Here is a 20246-nt window from a genome sequence, read left to right as displayed (position 1 = left end):
TATACCAACTGCGTCAGGACACTTACTGGATATGGCACCAAAGAGATCACTACTGTGCTTCTCTTCACCATGCTGAAGCCTGGTTAATAGAGATTATTAATGTGGAGGTAAACTTAGGAGCATGTGTATCCTAAACAAAGATACCTGTTCACGTCCCACTTCAGCAGTGTGTAAGTCTGAGATAACAATCATTAACTCAACAAATTTACTTTGATCAGCACTTCATACAAGCAGGAAAGGGTCTGAAGCATCTTAGCCACTGCTGCAGCCTGCAACAGTCAATAGATGGCCAGAGAACCTCTTTCACTATTAGAGATATAATATGGCCAGTATTCAAGATCCAAGATGTGATGAATCTTCTTTGCAAAACAGCAAGACACCAATCTCAGATGTTTTTGTCAATGCGACTCAGCAATGCAAACCTGCAGGGCATGCACTTGCCAGGGAGATATTTACCCACTTTCCGATACTGCAGAAAGGCATACTACACAAGAGAGAGGGATTGTCAGGAAGTGATTATGCTATGAACAGGCTAAGGACAGGATGTGTCAATTATTCTGTTCAATTCAATTATTATCCAGCTATCAATTTATAGCTTATGTATATTAATTAACAGTATCTAACTATTTCATTAACTGTTTTGTCTGCATTCTGAACTGCAAACTTTGCCTCCTACCAAAGCTAGGTGAAGGAGACCTTAGCAAGGAATACAAAATCTGATGAAGGATCAGTAGATGTCTTTGCCTTGTACCCATCCCACCAGTACAGGGAAGAGCTATTTTTCTTCCCTGCATTAACTGTCGTTTCTCTCAGCTCCCCGGCTCTCGTCAGAATCCCTACCCAGAAGGGCTGCAGCCCCTGTGTGCTGCCTGCAGGCAGCTCTCAGAGGCAACCTAGCACGCCTCTGCCCTGTGGACCAGCACACTTTGTATTTCTTCTGAGGCACCACCTTACCAGATGCGCAAGCTCCTCGGCGTGTGCTTTGTGCCCTTATTTCTCCTGGCTCGGGCTGGGAGACATTCAGCTCCCGATGCTTGTCGAATCGAAGTGTCTGTTGAGCGCGACAGGGGGAAGATGCAGAGAGGGGGATGCGGGATCAACGCTGCTCCCTGAAAGAGGCATATTAATAACACTGATCCACGACCAATTAGGAGGAGGAGCCAGGTCCAGCCCTCGTGTCTGCGTGCTAGTGATTTATCGGCAGTAATTACCGAGGCACTTAATGCTTAGTTTGGATGGGAATTAATTCGAGGCCAGATAAATAATGCATTACGGTTTATTTAGCCCCACGTGAAGCATCGCCCCTGAGGCAGAGCTGGGAGTGCAGCGGCGGAGAACGGCGGGCGATGCGCGGGGCGGCGGCCGGGCGGGAGCATGCTGAGCCCCAGGATCCGGCAGGCCAGGAGAGGTGAGTCCATCAGGCGAGGGGGGGGACGCTTCCCGGCCCCCCCCCGGTCGAGGGGAGGGCTGGGGGAAATGTAGGGTAAGAGGGAAGGGACCTGTTCGCAGGAGTCGTCTGCAATGTCAGGGCAGCACAGCAGGGATAATTCAAAAAATTGAATTCCATCCTGGGACTTGATGGAGTCTTCGTACCCCCGTGGTTGTTGGTAATGTTGTGTTCCTAATGCTGAAATTCTTGGTAGAGGTTGGAGACAGGTGTGACAAGTTTACCTGCGGCATGTTGGAGAAGCAGTGTGCTTAATTCCTACAGGGCAGGAAGCAGAAGGTGGGGAAAGTAGCTCAGTGTGAGCTGCTGGCAAAAACAAAGGAAGGAAGAAAACCTGCCCTGTGTTTGCTGCAGCTGCTTAAAGCAATCATTCAGACCTGTAGGCTGTAGTGTGTGTTTGTAAAGTGACCAGGTAGAGCTGGGCACGACCAGTGCCTCTCTGGCTCTCCTGGAGGTGATGCTGTGTCAGGCGAAGTACTGCGTGATTTCCTGCTGCAGCACCAGCTCCTTGCTTGGCATGGCATTTGTTGAGCATCATTGCTGTTCACAGTCTAATGGCAGTCTCAGGAGGATATCTTCCTGCCCATCAGAAACAGAACCAGATTAATGTCATTTCAGAGCTAAAGCAGATACAGTCAGAAGAGTATGTAAGGATTTGGTTTTTCTTCAGCCATGCCGGTGTAATAAAATAGGAAAGTGCCACTGGTTCCAGCTGCTGTGGTTCTGAGACAGATTCTTTCAGCAGAATATCACATCAGATCATGTGTGTAAAAGTGATGTTTCACTCTGATTAGTCCTTAATTACCAACAGCCTATTAAACAGCAGTATCTTAGATGGCTTCCTGCCATCTGGATTGTATATGTACAGTCTTACTCACAATGAATTCATATGTACTTCTGTTTAAGCTGCATGATTTTGTAACAGTTCAGCAGGTCTTTCGTAGGTGCTGCCACTTTGCCATTCCCCTTCGAAGGGGTGCATCATCTTCCAATCTTCAATATACTTAATATCTAACCAGCATTCCTGTGTTATTAATGCTCTGGTGAGACAATTGCTAGCTCACGAGACTAAAATAGTACAGGAACTCTGGCAGGACAGGGTACACAAACATTCACAACTATGGGCTGTGCTTTCACATTCTTTAATTAATCAAGAAGAAAATATATATATTGTAGTCTACTTATGGGGCAGGTATCCTAGATAACTGTGAATTACTGATGCTCAGGGGACAAACTGTAGTATGCCTTTGTGATTCAATTTCAACTTATAGCAGTATATGTTTGGTTCATTAATTGTGCAGTGATAAGTTTAATTTCTAAATGAATTTACAACTCACAGGAAGAGTTATCTTGACATCTTTTGAAACTTAAGGAATTTTCCTACTTCTACAATGCCTTGGCAAAGCATTGGCAAGCTATTTCAGTAGTTACCAGGGTCTAATCCTGCAAGGCTTTTTCATAGCCCTTATTCACAGGAGCTGTGTAAGTAAGTAGTGCTTAAGTAGTAGTGCTGAAGATGCTGAATTCCTCTTGGAGGTAAGTGTTCCATCTTGCAAGACAGGTGTGAATATAAAATGGTAGTTAATGCTCCCTGGACTCTCTGTTGGAATTGTTAATGAATATTCAGGTAGCAAAGGGTGAGCAAATAAAGTACTGAAAGGGGCTGTGAGCATCTTTTGCTGGTAATGAGTATCAACAAAGTCTGGAGATCTACAAGATGCTGCTTGAGCTTTGTTTACTTCAAAATAGAGGCAAGCTGTTAACTCTGCCAGTGAGGACATAGTCTTGTAAGGGAGGCAGTGTGATTTCTGTAGGCAGACAATAAAGATAAGGGATGGGGAAGGATGCTCTGGATACCAACTGTGAGTTTACTCAAGTGTGAGGGGAGTCAATAATAAAACTGAACCTAGAGATGTATTTGGTAAATTTATTGTGCTTGCATTGCTAAAGCAACCATGTCTGCATTTGCTTCAGGCTCCCTGCATCTGTGCAAATAGGTCCTGGGTTTAAAGACATTAAGTCTTTTCAAAGTGTTGAGTCTGGACTTCAGCCTGACATCTGGAGTGTAGATCTTAATATCTCCGAAAGGCATGGTAGAGAACAAAGATATTTGCTTTACTTGAGTAACTGTCAGTATAATGTGGAGCTTGCCATTCCATCTATAACTCAGACACATGCATTCAAGGGGTAGATCATGTTTTCATAAGGCCTAGAAAGGTGTAAAATCTCACAGACTGAAAATCTTTATGTGCCTAAATGAGCCTTCTGCAAAAGCGTTCATCTTGGTTAGTCCTGAATGGCTTTTGCATTATTTTTTTCATTTACAGTGGCTTATATACAGCAGTTGACAGAGTCCAAGATTGTTTCTACTGCAGTCACTTCTTTCAGAATCTCCTATTTTCACATTCTTTCCTGTCACTTACCATGATGCTCCACAGAAATGCTGTCTTCCAGAGGCAAGAGAACTTTAAGTGTGCAGAGCATGAAAAGCAGTTTTCAGACTCCTTCAGTCTCAAGGAATGCTCTTATGATTTGGAAAAAATGAAGCAAAGCGTTTGCTTGTAGGCTTGGGAATTCTTAATAGACCGTACCTGAGAGTTGCATTTAAATGGACAAGGAAATGTCCATTTAAAAGCCAGACTTCACACAAGCTTGTGCATTTGTTCTTCAATGGGTGTTATGGGATTGCCCTCCATAGCAAGAGGGTTAGCCTGCTGACGTGGTAAGTTCCTTGCGTTATTCCTGTTTTCAGCACAGGCTGTCACAGTTGTATAGGCACAAAAAATAAACCTCATCTCACTGGGAATTTCTACTCATGGGTGCCTGACATTATGGAATTGTCTGCACTTCTGATCTATTATCTCTGTTTGGCTGCACATTCATGCATCTATTAAGACTAGAAAAGATGATGGGAAACATTTTGGCTAGCTAGCCTGCTGTGGGCAGACTTTTTCCTTCAGGTATCCTCCAGCATTCCTGTAGTAGAATGGCATTCTCTCATCCTTTTTTTCCTTCTCTCAAACTCATCATAATCCAATTTTAATGAAAAGGCTTTAGCATACATAAAACACTTCTAATAGTGATATATAGTAATCTTGCCAGGAGGAAATTTAGATGGTAAAGTATTATTATACCCCTTTGGGAGTGTGCACGTGTACAAAGTAAGCTTCATGTGTCTGCAGTGAGGACTGGTAGCTTTAATATTCAGTGGTTTTGCAATGGTGTCATATTTTTAATGAAGTGCGGGGTCTTTGATTACAGGAGCATGAATAACCCTATACTTTGACTGTTTTCTTATGGCAGTAACGATGCATGATTGTATAATCTGTCAATTTTCATCCTAATAATTTTGGAGCTGGTTGGCTGAATCCAGACAGATTTGAAAGCAGAAAGGTGTGTCAAAACACATTTGACTCTGATAATCTATTTTACGTCATTCCATTACTTAAGAGGCCAAAACTTCACAGCTGTATCTTAGAACTTCAAATTCATAATGGATTTACCTTTACACATAATACGTTTCATGCTTAAATATTTACACTCTGAATTAAAGAAAGTTAAAAGCAGAACTAGGGCCTGTTTCAAGTTCCTGAAATTTAGTGTATTATGGAAAAAATATGGAATTATCCTCTCATTCAGCAGCTTTTCACTGGACATTTTCTGTCATCCAAGCACATCTAGTGCCATAAGAACTCACCAGCTAAGAAGGGCTTAGATGTCTAAATGCAAACTTGCAGCCTTACTTCTTGAGCAGATGGAGGGCAACAGGTTAATAGAATTAACATAATGGTATAAAATTGGGTTTGCCTGCAGGAACTTTCTCTGTACCAGAAACTTGGAGTGATTGGGGTCATACCTCTAGAAATTTCTTGTCTAAAGGAAATTAAATTATTTATCACTTCTTCAAGGCTGTTGTAATAACAGCAGAAGGCTTTCAGAAGTTCTAATCTAGCATAGGTTTGTCAGGTTTAGGAATAAATTTTGATCTGTAACACTCATGGGAAAATGACAAGGGCATTTTTAGAACACTGAAAGTAATTACTTCCGTTTCTGTCAGAAGATGGTGCTTAGCCAAAATCATACTTGGCCTAGCCAGTTAGTAGTCCTTCAGTGTCACTGAACTGCTTTAGGTTAAAGGGGTTAGACCTCATCTAACTATCAACAGCATAGTCCCAGTAGCAGGCACAGATAGCAGGGCAGTCTGTACAACCAGTGAAGATAAGGAGAGACTCAACAAGGGAACAAAAGAAAGTGGTTAAAGGAGATTTCAATAAAAAAGAACAAAAAAAAAAAGCTTGAAACTCAGTTTATGAACTAAAAGATATGGCAGAGATAAAAGGAACAGTGAAGTAAATATATTTCATAAGGTCCTGGAAGCAGCTGAACAGTCTCGAGTGTGCTCTGGATTCTGTTTGCTGAGGTACCAACACTCCAGCTTCTAGCCTTCCTCTGAGTTCTCCACGAAGTGGAGGCAATCCTGCTACCCTGTGCACAACATTTTAGTGTAATATTTCTATTTTCTTTTGGTGTACGTGCAGAACTGGTGGCATCTAGCCCCTCAACTCCTGCCATGTTAGTGATTTCTCTACACAGGTGCCAGCACCATAGTGCTGAGCAAGCCCTGGGCCTCAGGGACTGCCAGGTGCAGGCTCTCCAGGCTGTACCCTCTTCAAAATCATGCTGTGTGGAGAGCTCTTGTTTCCCTGACCAGTGAAAGGCAGAAAAAGAGAACTGCTGCTCTTGTACTCCCCTTCACCAAACCACAGCTTCACAGCTGCAGCCTCTCAGCTTTGCAAAGAGGAGCTCAGAGTCCTCCACAGCCCCACTCAGCAGCTCTGCTTCAAGGAGCTGATGTTGCATACAGCTATCTCAAAGTGTGTGGGCAGCCAGCACCTTGGTGCTTCCAGCTTACCAAGCAAGTGATAACACTCAGCCTTGTACTCTTGAAACCAAAGTGAAAAGCCCTGGAGCTGTGAACTCCCCCAGATGCTTCCCTTAGCTCCTGAGAGCCCACCAACACAGCTGGGAGCACACCTTCCTGCAATCATGGTGCAATTACTGTGACTAGCTGCAGCTGGCACGGGAGAGCCACCATTACAGGAGAAGCCTGGCTGCAAGGAGGAGGCATGCTGCAGCCCTTCCTTAAAAGAGCAATCTTTTGCAACAGGAGAGGTAGTTTCAGGAGCTGTACTCCAGAGAGGTAGGTGGGTGAAGGACTAGCATGAAGTGCTGGGAAATGGGATTTCATTCATGATCTGTGTTTTGTAAACTTTTGCCTGTGAGGTGTTGTGGGAGCTGGTCCTGCCTGTGGTGTGGATCTGGGCTTTCTCTGTTCTGAAGAAATGTGAGGTGATGTTTCTGAGTTGAGCTTAAAATACTGAGAAAACAGTGCAGGGGATGCTGAGGGATGTATCAGGATTGGAGCCTGGTGTGCTGCTCAGCAACAGCTTGTGGAACACCACAAGGGAGAGGAAGGATTAGGCCCAAGCTAGAGGGTAGAGCTTGGGGTGGGTAACCTGGGAGACCTGTGTCTGGTTCAGTGGTGTGATGTGCATGTACAGATTTGTGGTTTAACTCCAGAGGGATATTTAGCTGCCTGCTACTACTCAGTGACATGTTTCCTTAAGAAGGACACAGGCTGTTCAAAGAGGAAATGCCTGTGTTGAGGTGCACATCTCTTTCCATATGGGGTTCATGGTGTGACCTGAAGTGCTTGCCTATGGCAGCTACAGCTTTCTGTCCTGGCCCGGAGGCTCAAGCAGGAGATCATTCTTCTCAGGAAAGGTCTTGAAATTCTTCAGGCTTATTAGGCACATGTGGTCTGAATTTGAAATAATGAGCCATGGTATTGCCACATAAAGAAAGGGATGCTGGACTGCTGAGAGGAGACAATGTGAGGAGGAAATCAAAAATTTAAAACTGAAAAAACCATATTCTAAATCAGTTGTAAAACATCTGTTGGGTGAGCGTGGTGTGGCAAAGAGCACATTTAGAAGCATTACAAAAGCTAGTACCTCTCTCCTGAGTGGGCTGTCACCTGCTACTTCCAGTGCTTATGTAAATGTATTTCTTTTTCATTGCAAGGCCTGTATTCATGGTAATTACAAGACAAGAAAGGCAGTACAAATAGTACTTGCTTTTTTCAGTTCTGTGGGTTAGGCAAAGGTAGTTTGAGGCAATGATGTAGGTCCTCCCACACTGTGGTGGTGGGGAAACCCCTTGACAAGTTGACAGTAAGAGCCATCTGGTAAGTGGGAAGAGGAAGGGATCCTTGCCTAGGCCTGCATGCATTCAATTTTTTTCAAAACTAATATGGAAGAGGGAAACTGATGCAAAGTGTCTTTTATAATGTGTGTTCCTTGTGACCAAAAGAGTAAATTGACCTTAATGAAGAGCTAAAGAGAGGAGGTGAGAGGTATTCTTTGGAGGTGAAAAAAAGTTCCTCGGAGTATCTTTTCTCTTAGTGTGTGTGATTAAAGTTATTTGTGTTTCAGTCAGATAGTTGTCTTTTTTGAATTTATATTGAAGTTCATAAAAACAAAAAACCAACAAATCTATGTTGTATAGTCTAATGTCAAGGAAGCTTCATACAGTGGTTCTAAAGTGAACTGATGATGCTACAGAGGGAAAGATGGGATCTATCGTGATTTATTTGGGAGAACTGTAGGTAAGAGATTTCATATCTGTGTGCATACCCTTTGTGGACTTCCAGTTTAGTAGGAGCCACCTTTACCTTAATAACTAGGAATAGGAAGGGAAGCCATCCAGGGGTACATGGACAGGCTGGAGAAGTGGGCCCATGAAAACCTAACAAGGTTCAGTAAGGCCAAGTGCAGGGTGCTGCACTTGTGTCGGGGCAATCCCAGGTATTTATACAAACTGGGGGAAGATCTCCTGGAGAGCAGCCCTGCAGAGAAGGACTTGGTGGTCCTGGTAGACAAGAAGCTGGACATGAGCCAGCAGTGTGTGCTTGCAGACTGGAAGACCAGTTGTGTTCTGTGCTGCATTCAAAAAGGGGTGGCCAGCAGGGAGAAGAAGGTGATTGTCCCCATTTACTCAGCTCTTGTGAGGCCCCATCTGCAGTACTGTGTCCAGGCCTGGTGCCCCAAGTACAGAAAGGATGTGGAGCTCTTGGAGTGGGTCCAGAGGAGGGCCACTAAGATGATCAGAGGGCTGGAGCACCTCTCCTTTAAGGAGAGGTTGAGGGAACTGGGATTGTTTGGCTTGGAGAAGAGAAGGCTCTGGGGGAGACCTCACTGTGGTCTTCCAGTACTTCAAGAGAGCATATAAACAGGACAGGGCACAGCTGTTTACAAGGATGGATAGTGATAGGATAAGGGGGAATGGTTTTAAACTGAGTCAGGGGAGGTTTAGCTTAGATATTAGGAGGAAGTTTTCCACACAGTGTGGTGATGCACTGGAACAGATTGCTCAAGGAGGTTGTGGATGCCCTATCCTTGGAATTATTCAAGGCCAGGCTGGATGTGGTTGCAGGCAGCCTGGTCTGGTGGTTGGTGACCCTGCACATAGCAGGGGGGTTGAAACTAAATGATCATTGTGGTCCTTCTTAACCCAGGCTGGTCTATGACTCTAACTAATGATATCTTGGTACAGATGCAGCCAAATAATTTAAGTGAGAGTGAAATGAGGGAGTAAGAGCTAGATTTCTATTATTGTCCCCCAAATCAGTAAACTTGTCACTAAGTCAAGCCACTGAGTAACCTGTTGTACAGAGGGGGAAATAGGCACTGTTTGTGCATTGAAAACAGATGCAATGAGTGTTGAAACAGGTACACTGCACTGTTGGTATAATTCCCTAAGAACTGTGTAGGGATTAATACCTACTTGATTTTGGGATAAGATAAATGAGGAATATAAAGTTATGGAGGACTCTGGGGAGACTTTACTGCTGAAAGTGGCTGGGCAGTGTTGTTACTTCAGTGTTACTGTTGCCAGTTGCCAACAAAAAGTTCTGATGAAGTATTTTGTATCTCTAGTTAGTATTTTTCAGTTCCAAATAATTTTGGGAGTGTATTACAGAGTGTGACAGACAAATAATTCTAGTTGGTTAAGGTAGCAGCCATGCTGGCACATACTGTGGTATCTCCATAATATGGACTATGTGCTTTGTGTGTCGCAGGTAGCAAATATGTTATACTCCTCATTCACCTGTGCGTTTATATGTATAGCTTGAGCTGTTATGCTGCAGCAGACCTGTGTGCTGTATCTGTTGTGCTGAGGAGCTACAGCCTTGATTCCACAGTGCTTGGTGCTGGACAAGTTTGTGGTATGGTTCTTGCTAAAATATGGATGTTATGATGAGAACCTTTTGTTAGCCACTCAGTCTGCTACAACTGGTAAAGCTTTTAGAATCTTAAAGCCATACCTGAAGGATTACCAGAGGCTTTCACTTGTGAGTATTCAACCTTTTGGCTTGCCTGGACCACCTTGAGTGAAGAGGAATTGTCTTGGGCTGCATATATGTAAGTTGCTCTGAAAGTAGTGCCTCCTATTTGTCTTTGTGAAAACTAAAACAGATACAAAGAGCACAGTAACTCTGATAGAGCAAACAAATTCTCAGATAAAAAACACTATTTTTCCACATAGTCACCACTGTTAGCTGTTCATTTTCACCTGTTGTGAACAAGAGTCTGCATGCTATGCTCTTCAATACCTACACCAGTGGAGGTGACCCACTGTTGCATTGCTAAAACATACCACCCACTGCCTCACTGTACTCAAATCCAGTATTCTTTCTCCATAAATATTTGGCAAGTGTCAGTGGGTGCCATTTTTCCACATGGAGGAATTCAGTTCTGCACCTTTGTTTCACATATGCTTGCATGTCAGATGCCGTTTTGTCAGACTGCCCCTCTGCTGCCATCTATTGTGCAGTGACAAAATGGTATGGAGGCATCGCATAAAATACGTATATACATTTTTTATTAAAGCAGTAATAAAGAAACAAATGTAAAACTAGTGGGATGTTTGACCTAGGTTTTTTGAAACTAATGCAGCGGTCTGGTTTGATTAAAGTGGTTGCAATTCATAGTGAGTTCTCAAGGTGCTCACCAGAAACTTTTTAGGAAATTCTACTTTTCCTGTGCTTCATCCTTGACAGTAGTTGTTCACAAATGTGTGTACTGCCAAAAGCAGTGACATGAATAAGGTGCGACTGTGAAGTGAAGATATCTTTCTTTTATACAAGTCTGTTGAAGAGACACGATTAGATTTTTGAGCTGAATGTCTGATTGCAACTTTATACACACTTGGAAAAATGTATTTATGTTGAATGAAATTGGAGTTGCAAATATACAGAAAATTGATAATTTTTTTGGCAGTCTTGAAATATTCTCATTCCTTTATCAAAACAAAAAGCACAGCTGCATTTTTTTTTTGCTGGTCACAGGACAGTTTAGCCAGTGTATCAAAATGTTTAAGTTATTTACCATATTTCAAGTTAGCCCTGCACTGTGCCCTCTGCATTCCCTTGTTTCAGCACAGGTATGGTTAATAGTGCACTAATGTTCACTTAGTGCTGGGTAGCCACTGCCATGATGATGTGGAGTAGGGAGGAGGCTACAGTGTGAGCTGTGCAAGGTTGTGAGAGTTGGACATCACTATTTTCACTGGTTGTAGGGAGGACGCAATCTATTTATACAGTCTTTTGTAATCATAGAATAGCCTGGATTGAAAAGGACCTTAAAGATCATCTAGTTTCAGCCCTCATGCTATGGGCATGGTTGCCATCCACTAGCCTAGGCTGCCCAGGGCCACGTTCAGGTTTGTCTTGAATGCTTTCAGGGATGGGGTATCCTTCTCTGACTCATTTGTCTCCCTAAAATTTTAGGGAGAGAAAAATCTGAGATCACTTTCTGGCATTCCAGGTAGTAATTGTTCCTATAGAAAGATCCGGGCTTGTTGGTGAAGTGTAGGAACATAAGGCTGGGATGAGAAGGAAATAGGAGTGTGGGTATAGGGAGAAGGGAGTAAAACTTCACTCTTGTGGAAATAGTGAGCTGTAGCTCAGCATGTTTGCCCAAGGAACTACAGAGCTTTGCCAGCAGTGGGATGTGAGTTAAACAGAGCTTGTCAGGTAGGCAGTTCTAGCTAACCAGATGGAGATGATGAATGGCTTTCAAGAGACTCTTCCAAAGTTTCCTGTGAGCAGAGAGCCTGTGCTTGGCATTGCTATAGACTTATAGCCCCTTTTAATGATAGGGGCATGCTTTAAAGTGACTCAGCAAATGGATATAATCTTAGTGCTGTCTTGTCCTCTGAACAGTCTGTAGTGGTTCCATTGGGAATTATCACAGCATGGTGCAGACCTGAACATTAAAATGGAGTTTTGCTGGGAACAGGTTTCTGTACTTAGGTTGCCTATCAGTGGTCCGTAACTTATCCTTGCAATAACAAAGGACACAGAAGGTTGAATTTGGGGCTCTGATTTACCGATTGCAGGGTTTAATTGATTACTAAGTAGTAGTAGTAAAAATATCCCAGGCTTTGCCTGGGATAAAAAAGGTAAGAAATGAAGTCATTGTATCTCTCTTGATAATGAAGCTAACCTGATCCTACCATCTATTGAGATAGATTGACATTAACAAACTGGCCAGCTAGCTGCTCTCTTTCAGTGCTTACAAAATGAAGTGTTTTGTGAGTGACTAGTGTTCATTTAATGGCAGGAGCTTGTGACTCTGTAACCTTGCCTGAAAAGTACAAAGTATTGCTTCTTGTGTTGTGTGTATATTCATTGGCTTGACCAAAGTTATGCTAAATGTCTTACTACACCAAGTTTCTTCATCTGCCCATTTCTGGGAGAGAAAGGATGCCAGTGCTAATTAAGAAAAATTTGGGAGAGTGAAAGGTGAATTCTAATAGTTGTACTATTTTCTGTGCATTCTTTTGCAGAGCACATATTGCTGCACAATCAGTAGCAAACACTGAAAGGGAAGCCTAACCATTATACTCAGTACTATATCATCTGTTGAAGGCTTAAAGGGCAGCAGTTAACGTGCTAAGTGGATGATGTCTTTCTTCCTTGTACTAAGTCTTCTCTTTACAAGCTCTTAACTGACATGTCCTATGTGAATTCTTATTTGCTATTTGTAGATGTGGCTGGGCTGCTAATCCACGTACACTAAGAGCAGTAATAAATGAGTGCAACAGCTAAGACTTAATGACTCATCACTGAAAACTTATTTTGTAATAATGGTCTCTGTTACCAAGAGTGTTACCATTGTCTGTTTTGTGGAGTGTATGCCTCTGTCCTCAGTCTCAACTTCTGTGTCAATAGGGAGATTTTATGGGTTGTCTTCATAGGGACGTCTATGTAAGTTAATTATTTTGGATTAATGATGTGCTTTGGAAACAGATCTCCACTTGCAAGGTGGTGAAATGTCATGGTTATCTTGAATGCTACTCAAGACTAATTCCTTCATGTAACTACTATCAAGCTAGTGTTTGTCTTATTGGATTCTGATAGTGTTCTATAAATCGGTAATATAGGGGGAAACTGTGAATACAGGAATGCGTTTGACAAAGAAAATCCTGAATTGAAGATGCATGCATCAGGTCTGAGCTGCTCTGACTCTGGAAAAGCTATAGGTAAACTCAAATGTGTTGCTCTGCCTGAGCTAGTAAACCATGGAAGAAGCCTGAGTTCATGGCATTGCAGTTCTGTACAGTTCTTTGAACCTGAGGGTGTTACATACACAGTATTGTGTGGGTGTCCTAACCTGCTAGCTAGTGAGAAATCTTGCCTCCTGTTCTGCTAGGATGTGCACCTTTAAAGTTTGCTGGTATGTGGAATTTATAGAACCTGATTCTTCATAACTCCTTGGTATGCATGCAGTTCCCTTCTCTTTTCCTGTTAGCAAAGAAGTTGGGCTGCTTAATGGTGAGTTTCTTTATCGTATTCTTACTGCTGATGTAACTTAACAAACCAAATATGTGCTATGGAACATTCTACAGTGCATTTGTGAAAGTAGGATGTCTTAGCTTTTCTATTTTATCTGAGGTTTTCAGTTGTGCCAGTTATGTCTGGGCACGTTTGGGGAGATGCTGCAGTCCCAAGTGGATGTAATGCAGTTCTTAATTCTTCCAGCTCAATGATGCTGATATATATACACTGTTCAGGCTCTCTGTTTTATACTGGCTGATCTCTGAGCCCTTGTGCTTGGGTCTACTCATCAGACTCTGACTGCGGCCTTTCTGTTGTGCAGCTGGCACTCTTTGGCAGGCTTTGTTTTGTTCAGTGTATGTGCAGGCTGTAGTTTGAGTCCATCTTTCTTGGAGTCCTTTTTGGTGATGTGAGATTGTGTTAGGCTTCACAACAAATTGAGGAAAGGTGGTATAACATAACACCTTGTCTTGGCCTTAGTCATGTCCTGCTTTTAGGATAATAGGTCTGAATTTAATATATGTCCTCCAGGTTACAAAATGTGGGCAAATGCTTGGCTGCGTAGCAACCTGGTGGTACAGATTGCTACTCTACTTGGCTTCAGGGAATAAAAAAGTCATTGCCAATTTATTTAAACTTTTATCTTTCTAGTTGCCTAGATCTGATCAGTGATCACTTCAAGCATTCTGCCTTAAATTTCTTTGTTTTATTTCAAGATGATAAATTCTCAAATTGTTGTGGAAGTGTCTTGCATTCTTTTGTGCTGATAGAGCGTGGTATCTTAGCAATCAAATGCAAAGGTAGATTAGTGCTAGAGACAGAAAACAGATATGAAGTAAATAATTTTTCCCCGCTTCTTTGAAAAGAAATGCAATATCATGGTGCTAGTACATCCTTTTTATTCAAACAGTATATTAAAGAACAGACAACATTGACTACATTATGAGTTCTCTTCCTTTTATAACTAGTATTTATATAAAGATTGTATCAGAAATAATGTGGTGTCACTATGTCATTAGGGTGAAAGAGCACTAGAATAAAGTGTGCTGGAGGACAGGTGGTCAATCAGAATTGATTATAATGGCTGTATTGATTTAGTCTAACTGCCTATGAAACTTCAAAGAACTGAGCTTTAATTAGTATTGAATTGCATTGATTTGATTGATTTTGATGTTCCTGATTTAGTAGGTTCTCACTGACTGTTTAGATCTGTAGTGGGAGTTCAGAGCTGTGAGTGGGGAAGGGGGAGTAGAAGAGATTATTGAATGCTTTAGGCAGGATTGAACTCAGGAAATGGGGGTGATGTGGATAAGAATGAACTGTAGCAGAGGAAGATATCTCTGCTTATATGCATGGCTAAGATGTAGACAGTGGCGGTCATGAGAAAGTATTAAGAGAAAGTATTAATATGCATATTATTGAGAGACAGGTCTGAATTGCAGAGGAACTCTTGCAGATGTTCATGGTGCTCTATTAATGGGAAAAGGCAGACAAAGAGTAGTCTTAAATAGCTCTAAGTTGAAATGGGAATAAAGATTCCTGTATCCATAAGGAACAGCATCTTTTTTCTGACTTGGTCAATTCACTCCTTAGGGTAATCCTTGAGTTTACTATTAAAGATATGACAATCAAGTGTAGGATTTTGGATGTGGAGCTTGTTTGGTGTATCACAAGCGTTGACACAGCTGCTGTTGTTTGTTGCCTGACTGTCTCTGCTCATAGTCCTTCCTCCCATTTCATCTAGATATGAGAACATCCATATGCCAGTGAAACTTCCAGTTGTGCAAGAATTTTCCTTTCTGATTCTTGCTGTTTAATAATGTCTTTCCAAAAAGATGCTTGGCTTGTTGGTGGGTACCAGCTATGAAACAATGGAGATATGGGTATACATGGTCTATTGTAATCTTGATGCGTAGTAACTGTTTGCTTCCCTGCATCTGAGCAGGTACGTCCTGCAGTTGGCATTTCAGTACTGCTGCCATGTATTAAGTGAATGCTAAGCAGCTTTTCCAGAGGGTGCTTGAATTCTTTTTGCACTGATTTTCTGTATAGAGCTTTTCTGTGTGGCTGAATCAATAATCAATTTGTGAAAATGTGAAAAGTAACTCCAAACTGGAGTTACTAAAAAGGCATTACTCAATTAGAACTCTAGAGCATGAGAAGTATTTGCTGAGTATGAGTCGGAGTTATTGATTTGTTTTCTTCTTTATGCTTTGCTATTCAATAATTCTGTTAAATAGATGAGTGTAAGGAATATGTATCCACCATTAAGAAAGAGAGACTTGATGGACTGGATCAGGTTATCAGAGCAGATATTTTGATCCCAGTAATATGGGCAGAGCATGCTCCTGTGAAAATTTTCTTCTGACCTCTATACAATTGTACTCTGTGAAGCATGCAGTAAAAACATCAATGCTGGTTATTAGCTATAAATCCTCCTCCTACAAATTTCTCCCTGATCCATGTTGTTGACTTACAGATGAGATTGCTCAGTACCTCCATAATGAAATTAACCATTACGGTCACGACTAGAAGCTCTAAGGAAATAGAAAGCTAAGATAGCATGAAGAATTAACAGCCATTGCAGTTGAATAATATGTGGTGCTGCTTAAAATGAAGATGAGGGTGTATGTCCTTTAGTGGCTGATCATGAAAGCCTTAATTCTTCCCTTTAATAAATGCTACTAGGGAAGGCTGTGAAAATAATGCCGAAGGGTATATGAGAGAAGGCAGATGTATCACAGCTTGATGGTATCTTTTTATTGGGTCTTTGTCAATATAGGTATAATAAAATAAAGGTAGTTTCCAGTTAAAATTACCTTCTGATGATGGGAGAAGGGAAGGAGAGGGTTTGTCTAACTATACAAGTTTTTTAAAAAAAAAAATTTGGAAGGCGCTGGGAATCACAGACTTGGTCTGGAGAGTCCTAACATGCTTTAGAATGGAGATAACTGAGATACTGGAGTGTGTTTTTTTGGTATTATCAGACTAATTGATTAGGTTAATAGTTAAGACATTGTCTGAGACACATCACAGTTCCAATTTGAAAGGCACATTCTTGGAATAAGGTATGTAACATGAATGTGGAAAGGAGTCTGGGACTGTCGATACACACAAATGACAGATGGTCCTTGTAAAATGTGGCCTGAGTAGAGGAAGAGGTTTTTCCTCCAGCATAATCCCTATGTATCTCTGCATGCATGCAAAATAGAATTTTGTGTTGGGGGTGATAGAAGAGGTAAAGCTGTCAGTGGTAATTTAGTAATCGCCTCCTAGAGGGCACTGTGCTTCCAGAAAGGGGTCTAGGAAGACACGAAGATGTTGGGCAGCTTTATGGAGGACAAGAGGTTCTTTGTGTTTTGCTGGAATGAAAACTTCTTCCTGTTAGAGCTCAGGCTACAGGGAGTAAGCCTTGAGAATAAGGCTGGATACATCATAGCATGATTTTAAGTGAATTCTATATTAAGATTATTTGCTTTGGGTGTGTAGAAGTAATGATTGAGTAGTACTAGGTTACTTTAGTGTACGCTGTGTTTGCTAATAGACTTCACTAGCATGAAACTAGGGGTTCAGATTAAATTCAGCAAATTGTTTAAGCCAAAATAAGAGAGAGATAATCTGAAAAAGCTGTTACACTAATAAATAGTTCTTATATCTCAACTTTTTAATCATTTCTTAAGAGTGAAGCTGAAAAGAACTTGAAGCAGGAAACAGTTATTGGTTGAATCCTGACTTTTTTTCCTTAACTGAGGCACAAGACAAGGCCTATTATAGTTCTCTTGAAAGTATTAGGAGGTTGTAAGTTGTGCTGTATATCAACTATGTAGGCAATGTAAAGGAGCAGGATCACATTTGTACTAATGAAGGAAAATGCCCTGAGATAGTAAATAGCTCATAATAAAATACTTCATGAATCCAAAGGAAATAGGAGATCATATAACTTCTATATCCTAGAGGATTGGTGCTTGCAATATATAATCAATATGTACTGGCTTTATATGCCCCAAACTTCAGTATTCTTAATATTGGCACATGGGGTGAAAAAGGAGGGAAAGGGCAGTAGGTTTTTCTTAATCCTTTCCTCAGATTTACTTACTTTTCTCTCTATTTTGACTTTTTCATTTACATTGTGCTTTTCTGCTTTAAAGTCAGGGCATTAGGAGTCTGAGGTGATTCTAATCACTCTGGATAGCTATGTTATCTATATGCGACTATTACTTTCTAAGTCCTTCTGTGTTCTGAATTTCATGTGTCAGCTCTTTTCACTGCCTAGCCATGTTGGTAAGTAATTGTGTGTGGGATGAGAATACTTTGTTTTTCCCCTTTCTTCTGTCACCCTTACTGGGTAAATATTGCTTTTGGAGAGAGTAGTGCTGTTGTTCTGATGTAGAGCTGAAGGAAAGTTATGATTTTCTATGAAGAAAGATGTACTGTGAGCAGTGAAGCCTTGGTGGAGTTATTGTGCCACTTAGATTGCTGCAGTGAGCAGTGTCAATAGGTTATTTATTTCATTTATTGTGAACTTCAAACTACACCTTGAAAGTAAATATATATTGAAAAAAGAATGCACACAGTGATCTGTTCTTGCCTGAGAAGAAGGTATGGAACAGATTATCTTCTGTTCCATACCTGTTCTGTCTCTTCTCATCCTTAATTCAGTGTTTCACTTTGCAATCTCTTTTTCAGCCCGATCAAAGAGTTTGGTGATGGGTGAGCAGGTTGGGCCTCCCTCCAGACCTTCTTCTCCTAGCCCTCAAGAACGTGTGGTGAAGTGTGGCTGGCTGAAGAAACAGAGGAGCATTATGAAGAACTGGCAGCAGCGGTGGTTTGTGTTGCGTGGAGACCAACTTTTCTATTATAAGGATGAAGAGGAAACTAAACCTCAGGTATAACTACTTTTTAAATTATTATTTTAGAGCAGTAGGGCATATTGGTTGTGACTTCTGTATGGGACAGAGTCACTACTTAGACCGAGAGCGCTCTCCAGTTGCTGTAAGCACTATGAATGTTCAAAGGAACAGATGTCTCAAGGAGACTTAACTATCATGCAGCAAGTAGTAGAGCTTGGGAGAACATGAGAACATGTTCCCTGGTTTAACTATGTTTCCTGTCAGTTCTGTGGCTTTCCTCATGAAGAAATCTAGTTGCAGAAAACTCATTGTCTGAAGTCACAGTAATGTCAGTACCACTTGATATACTATTACTATACGTATACTATTTCTACTTTGGTTGCCAACTCAAAATAGTCAAAATAAGAAATAGTAGCCTGTCACCGGCTGTATGTAAAGATTCCTAATAAAAGTTTTAATTGTCAAGAGATTCCATTGCTTCTCTGGAAGTAATGAGTCTTCTGAACTGCTGCTGTTTGTTCATGAAAAGCAAAATGTAGAGGATTTTTTGCCCATTAAAAATTGCTTATTTCTCTTCAGCTTATTTTTGTTTCCTGTATGTCTCCTGCTGCTCCCATATAACTTGTTCTAATCATACTTGAGTGCTTTTCGTGACTGAACAGAGCACATTGTTCAATGATTTTTGTCTGTCATTCTAGGCTGTCTGATAGCAGTTTTCAGGAGCTGCAGGCTAGAAACAAGGCTTATTTTTCCAGAAAGTGGCTGACATTAGTGTAAATAGATCTAATGCTGTTCTGTGCAATCTGTGTTTAACAAATCTTGCCTTGAGCTGAATTAAAGCTGGTAGTCTGAATTTGCTCATGGGGAAACTGAGATGCAGAGACTGATTTTTCCATGTTCTTAAGAGAAATCCTGAGTAGGGAAATGAATCTGCATCTCCCAAGTCTAGTGCTTTAATAACATTGATCTTAGTGTGGGCTACCTTTTCCTTATATGTTCAGCTAAAATTAGATTTGGGATCTGGAAGGCGCGCGATTAAACTTTGAAATAGTTTTGCAGTTGTCCGTGCCAGTAGTGTAGTCACAGGTCTCAGCGAAAGAAGTTTTATGAATGATAACTTATGTTTCAGGCAAAATGTGCCAGCCCAAGATGACTTAAGAAGAGGCTTATAATTTAACCAAAAAAACTTGACTATTATTGTACCTGATAATGCTTTCATAGTCTTGGTAAATTTTGTTTGAATTTCTGTGGGAATAGCAAACATGAATGGAGTGCTGGGTTTAACAGGGGACTGTACTGAAAGAGTGAAATGCTCCTTCCTAGAAGTTTTTTTGCACTGTCCTCTGATTTGGAATGTATGATCTGTTTTCCTATAGGTGCAATGCCTTACACTCCAAGTTGTTGAATTGCAGGAAAGAGATGGGCTGGAATCAATTGCTTTGCAAACTTAGACCTTATCCAGAAAATGGGAAAGTATGCCAATTTAATGGAATTGAATATTCACTAATTTACAATGGCTGCATTGTTGCAAACCTCTCAGTACAGTAAAATTTAAACCAATCTTCTAAATATTCCGGATTTTGGCAAGCCTATGAATCTGAATACTGTCCTGTAATTCAGTTTGAGAATGAAATGTATTTTGAGACCATTTAATTGTTCAGCCTTCTATGGTTTTGATTCACCTAAGCCAGTTCTCTATTGAAACCATTTTCACATGGATGCTTTTTCATTATCCTGTTCTGACCTCCAAATCTTAATATAGTCATCTCTATGACTGAAATTTGACAGGAAGAGCTATGGAGCTCCGTATTGCTGAGGTGAGAGTCAAAAACCTTTCTTAGTTTGCTGGGACTTATCTCTCAATTTATTGCTAAGCAGAAAAAGGTGAGCCAGCTGCTTAGGGCTAGCTTGTGTGGGTAGAGCATGTGGGAGCATACAGGTCTTGAGAGTGGGCTATGAGTTGTAGTGTGTTGTATATATGCCTGGGAGTTATTGCTGTTCTATGCAAATTGTGAGGGGAAAGAATCTAGGCAAAGCTTTGTGCTGT

At 41.2% G+C, this 20246-nt stretch overlaps 2 protein-coding genes across 7 annotated transcripts in view; one reads left to right on the top strand and one right to left on the bottom strand.

The window, feature by feature from the left end:
- Window positions 1-1071, bottom strand: part of WDFY4 (WDFY family member 4) — a 136835-nt gene extending 135764 nt beyond the window's left edge. The window contains exon 1 of the mRNA XM_090145167.1: window positions 955-1071. The gene's annotated coding sequence lies outside the window, so the exon portion shown is untranslated. The remainder of the gene's footprint in view (window positions 1-954) is intronic.
- Window positions 1-20246, top strand: part of ARHGAP22 (Rho GTPase activating protein 22) — a 148968-nt gene that overhangs the window by 10286 nt on the left and 118436 nt on the right. For 2 of the 6 annotated variants that reach the window (XM_031607680.2, XM_090145170.1), the window contains exons 2-3: window positions 1285-1408; window positions 18036-18235. In XM_031607680.2, the coding sequence (XP_031463540.2) occupies window positions 1375-1408; window positions 18036-18235 (234 nt within the window). In that variant the 5' untranslated portion in view covers window positions 1285-1374. Of the gene's footprint in view, window positions 1-1135; window positions 1409-6296; window positions 6648-18035; window positions 18236-20246 lie in introns of those variants that run through there. The other 4 variants (XM_090145171.1, XM_031607678.2, XM_090145172.1 and 1 more) reach the window with 4 other exon arrangements.

Source organism: Phasianus colchicus, chromosome 8 (assembly GCF_987193195.1).
Source record: "Phasianus colchicus chromosome 8, bPhaCol1.hap1.1, whole genome shotgun sequence".
NCBI lineage: Eukaryota > Metazoa > Chordata > Aves > Galliformes > Phasianidae > Phasianus > Phasianus colchicus.
This window is presented reverse-complemented; position numbering and strand designations above follow the sequence as displayed.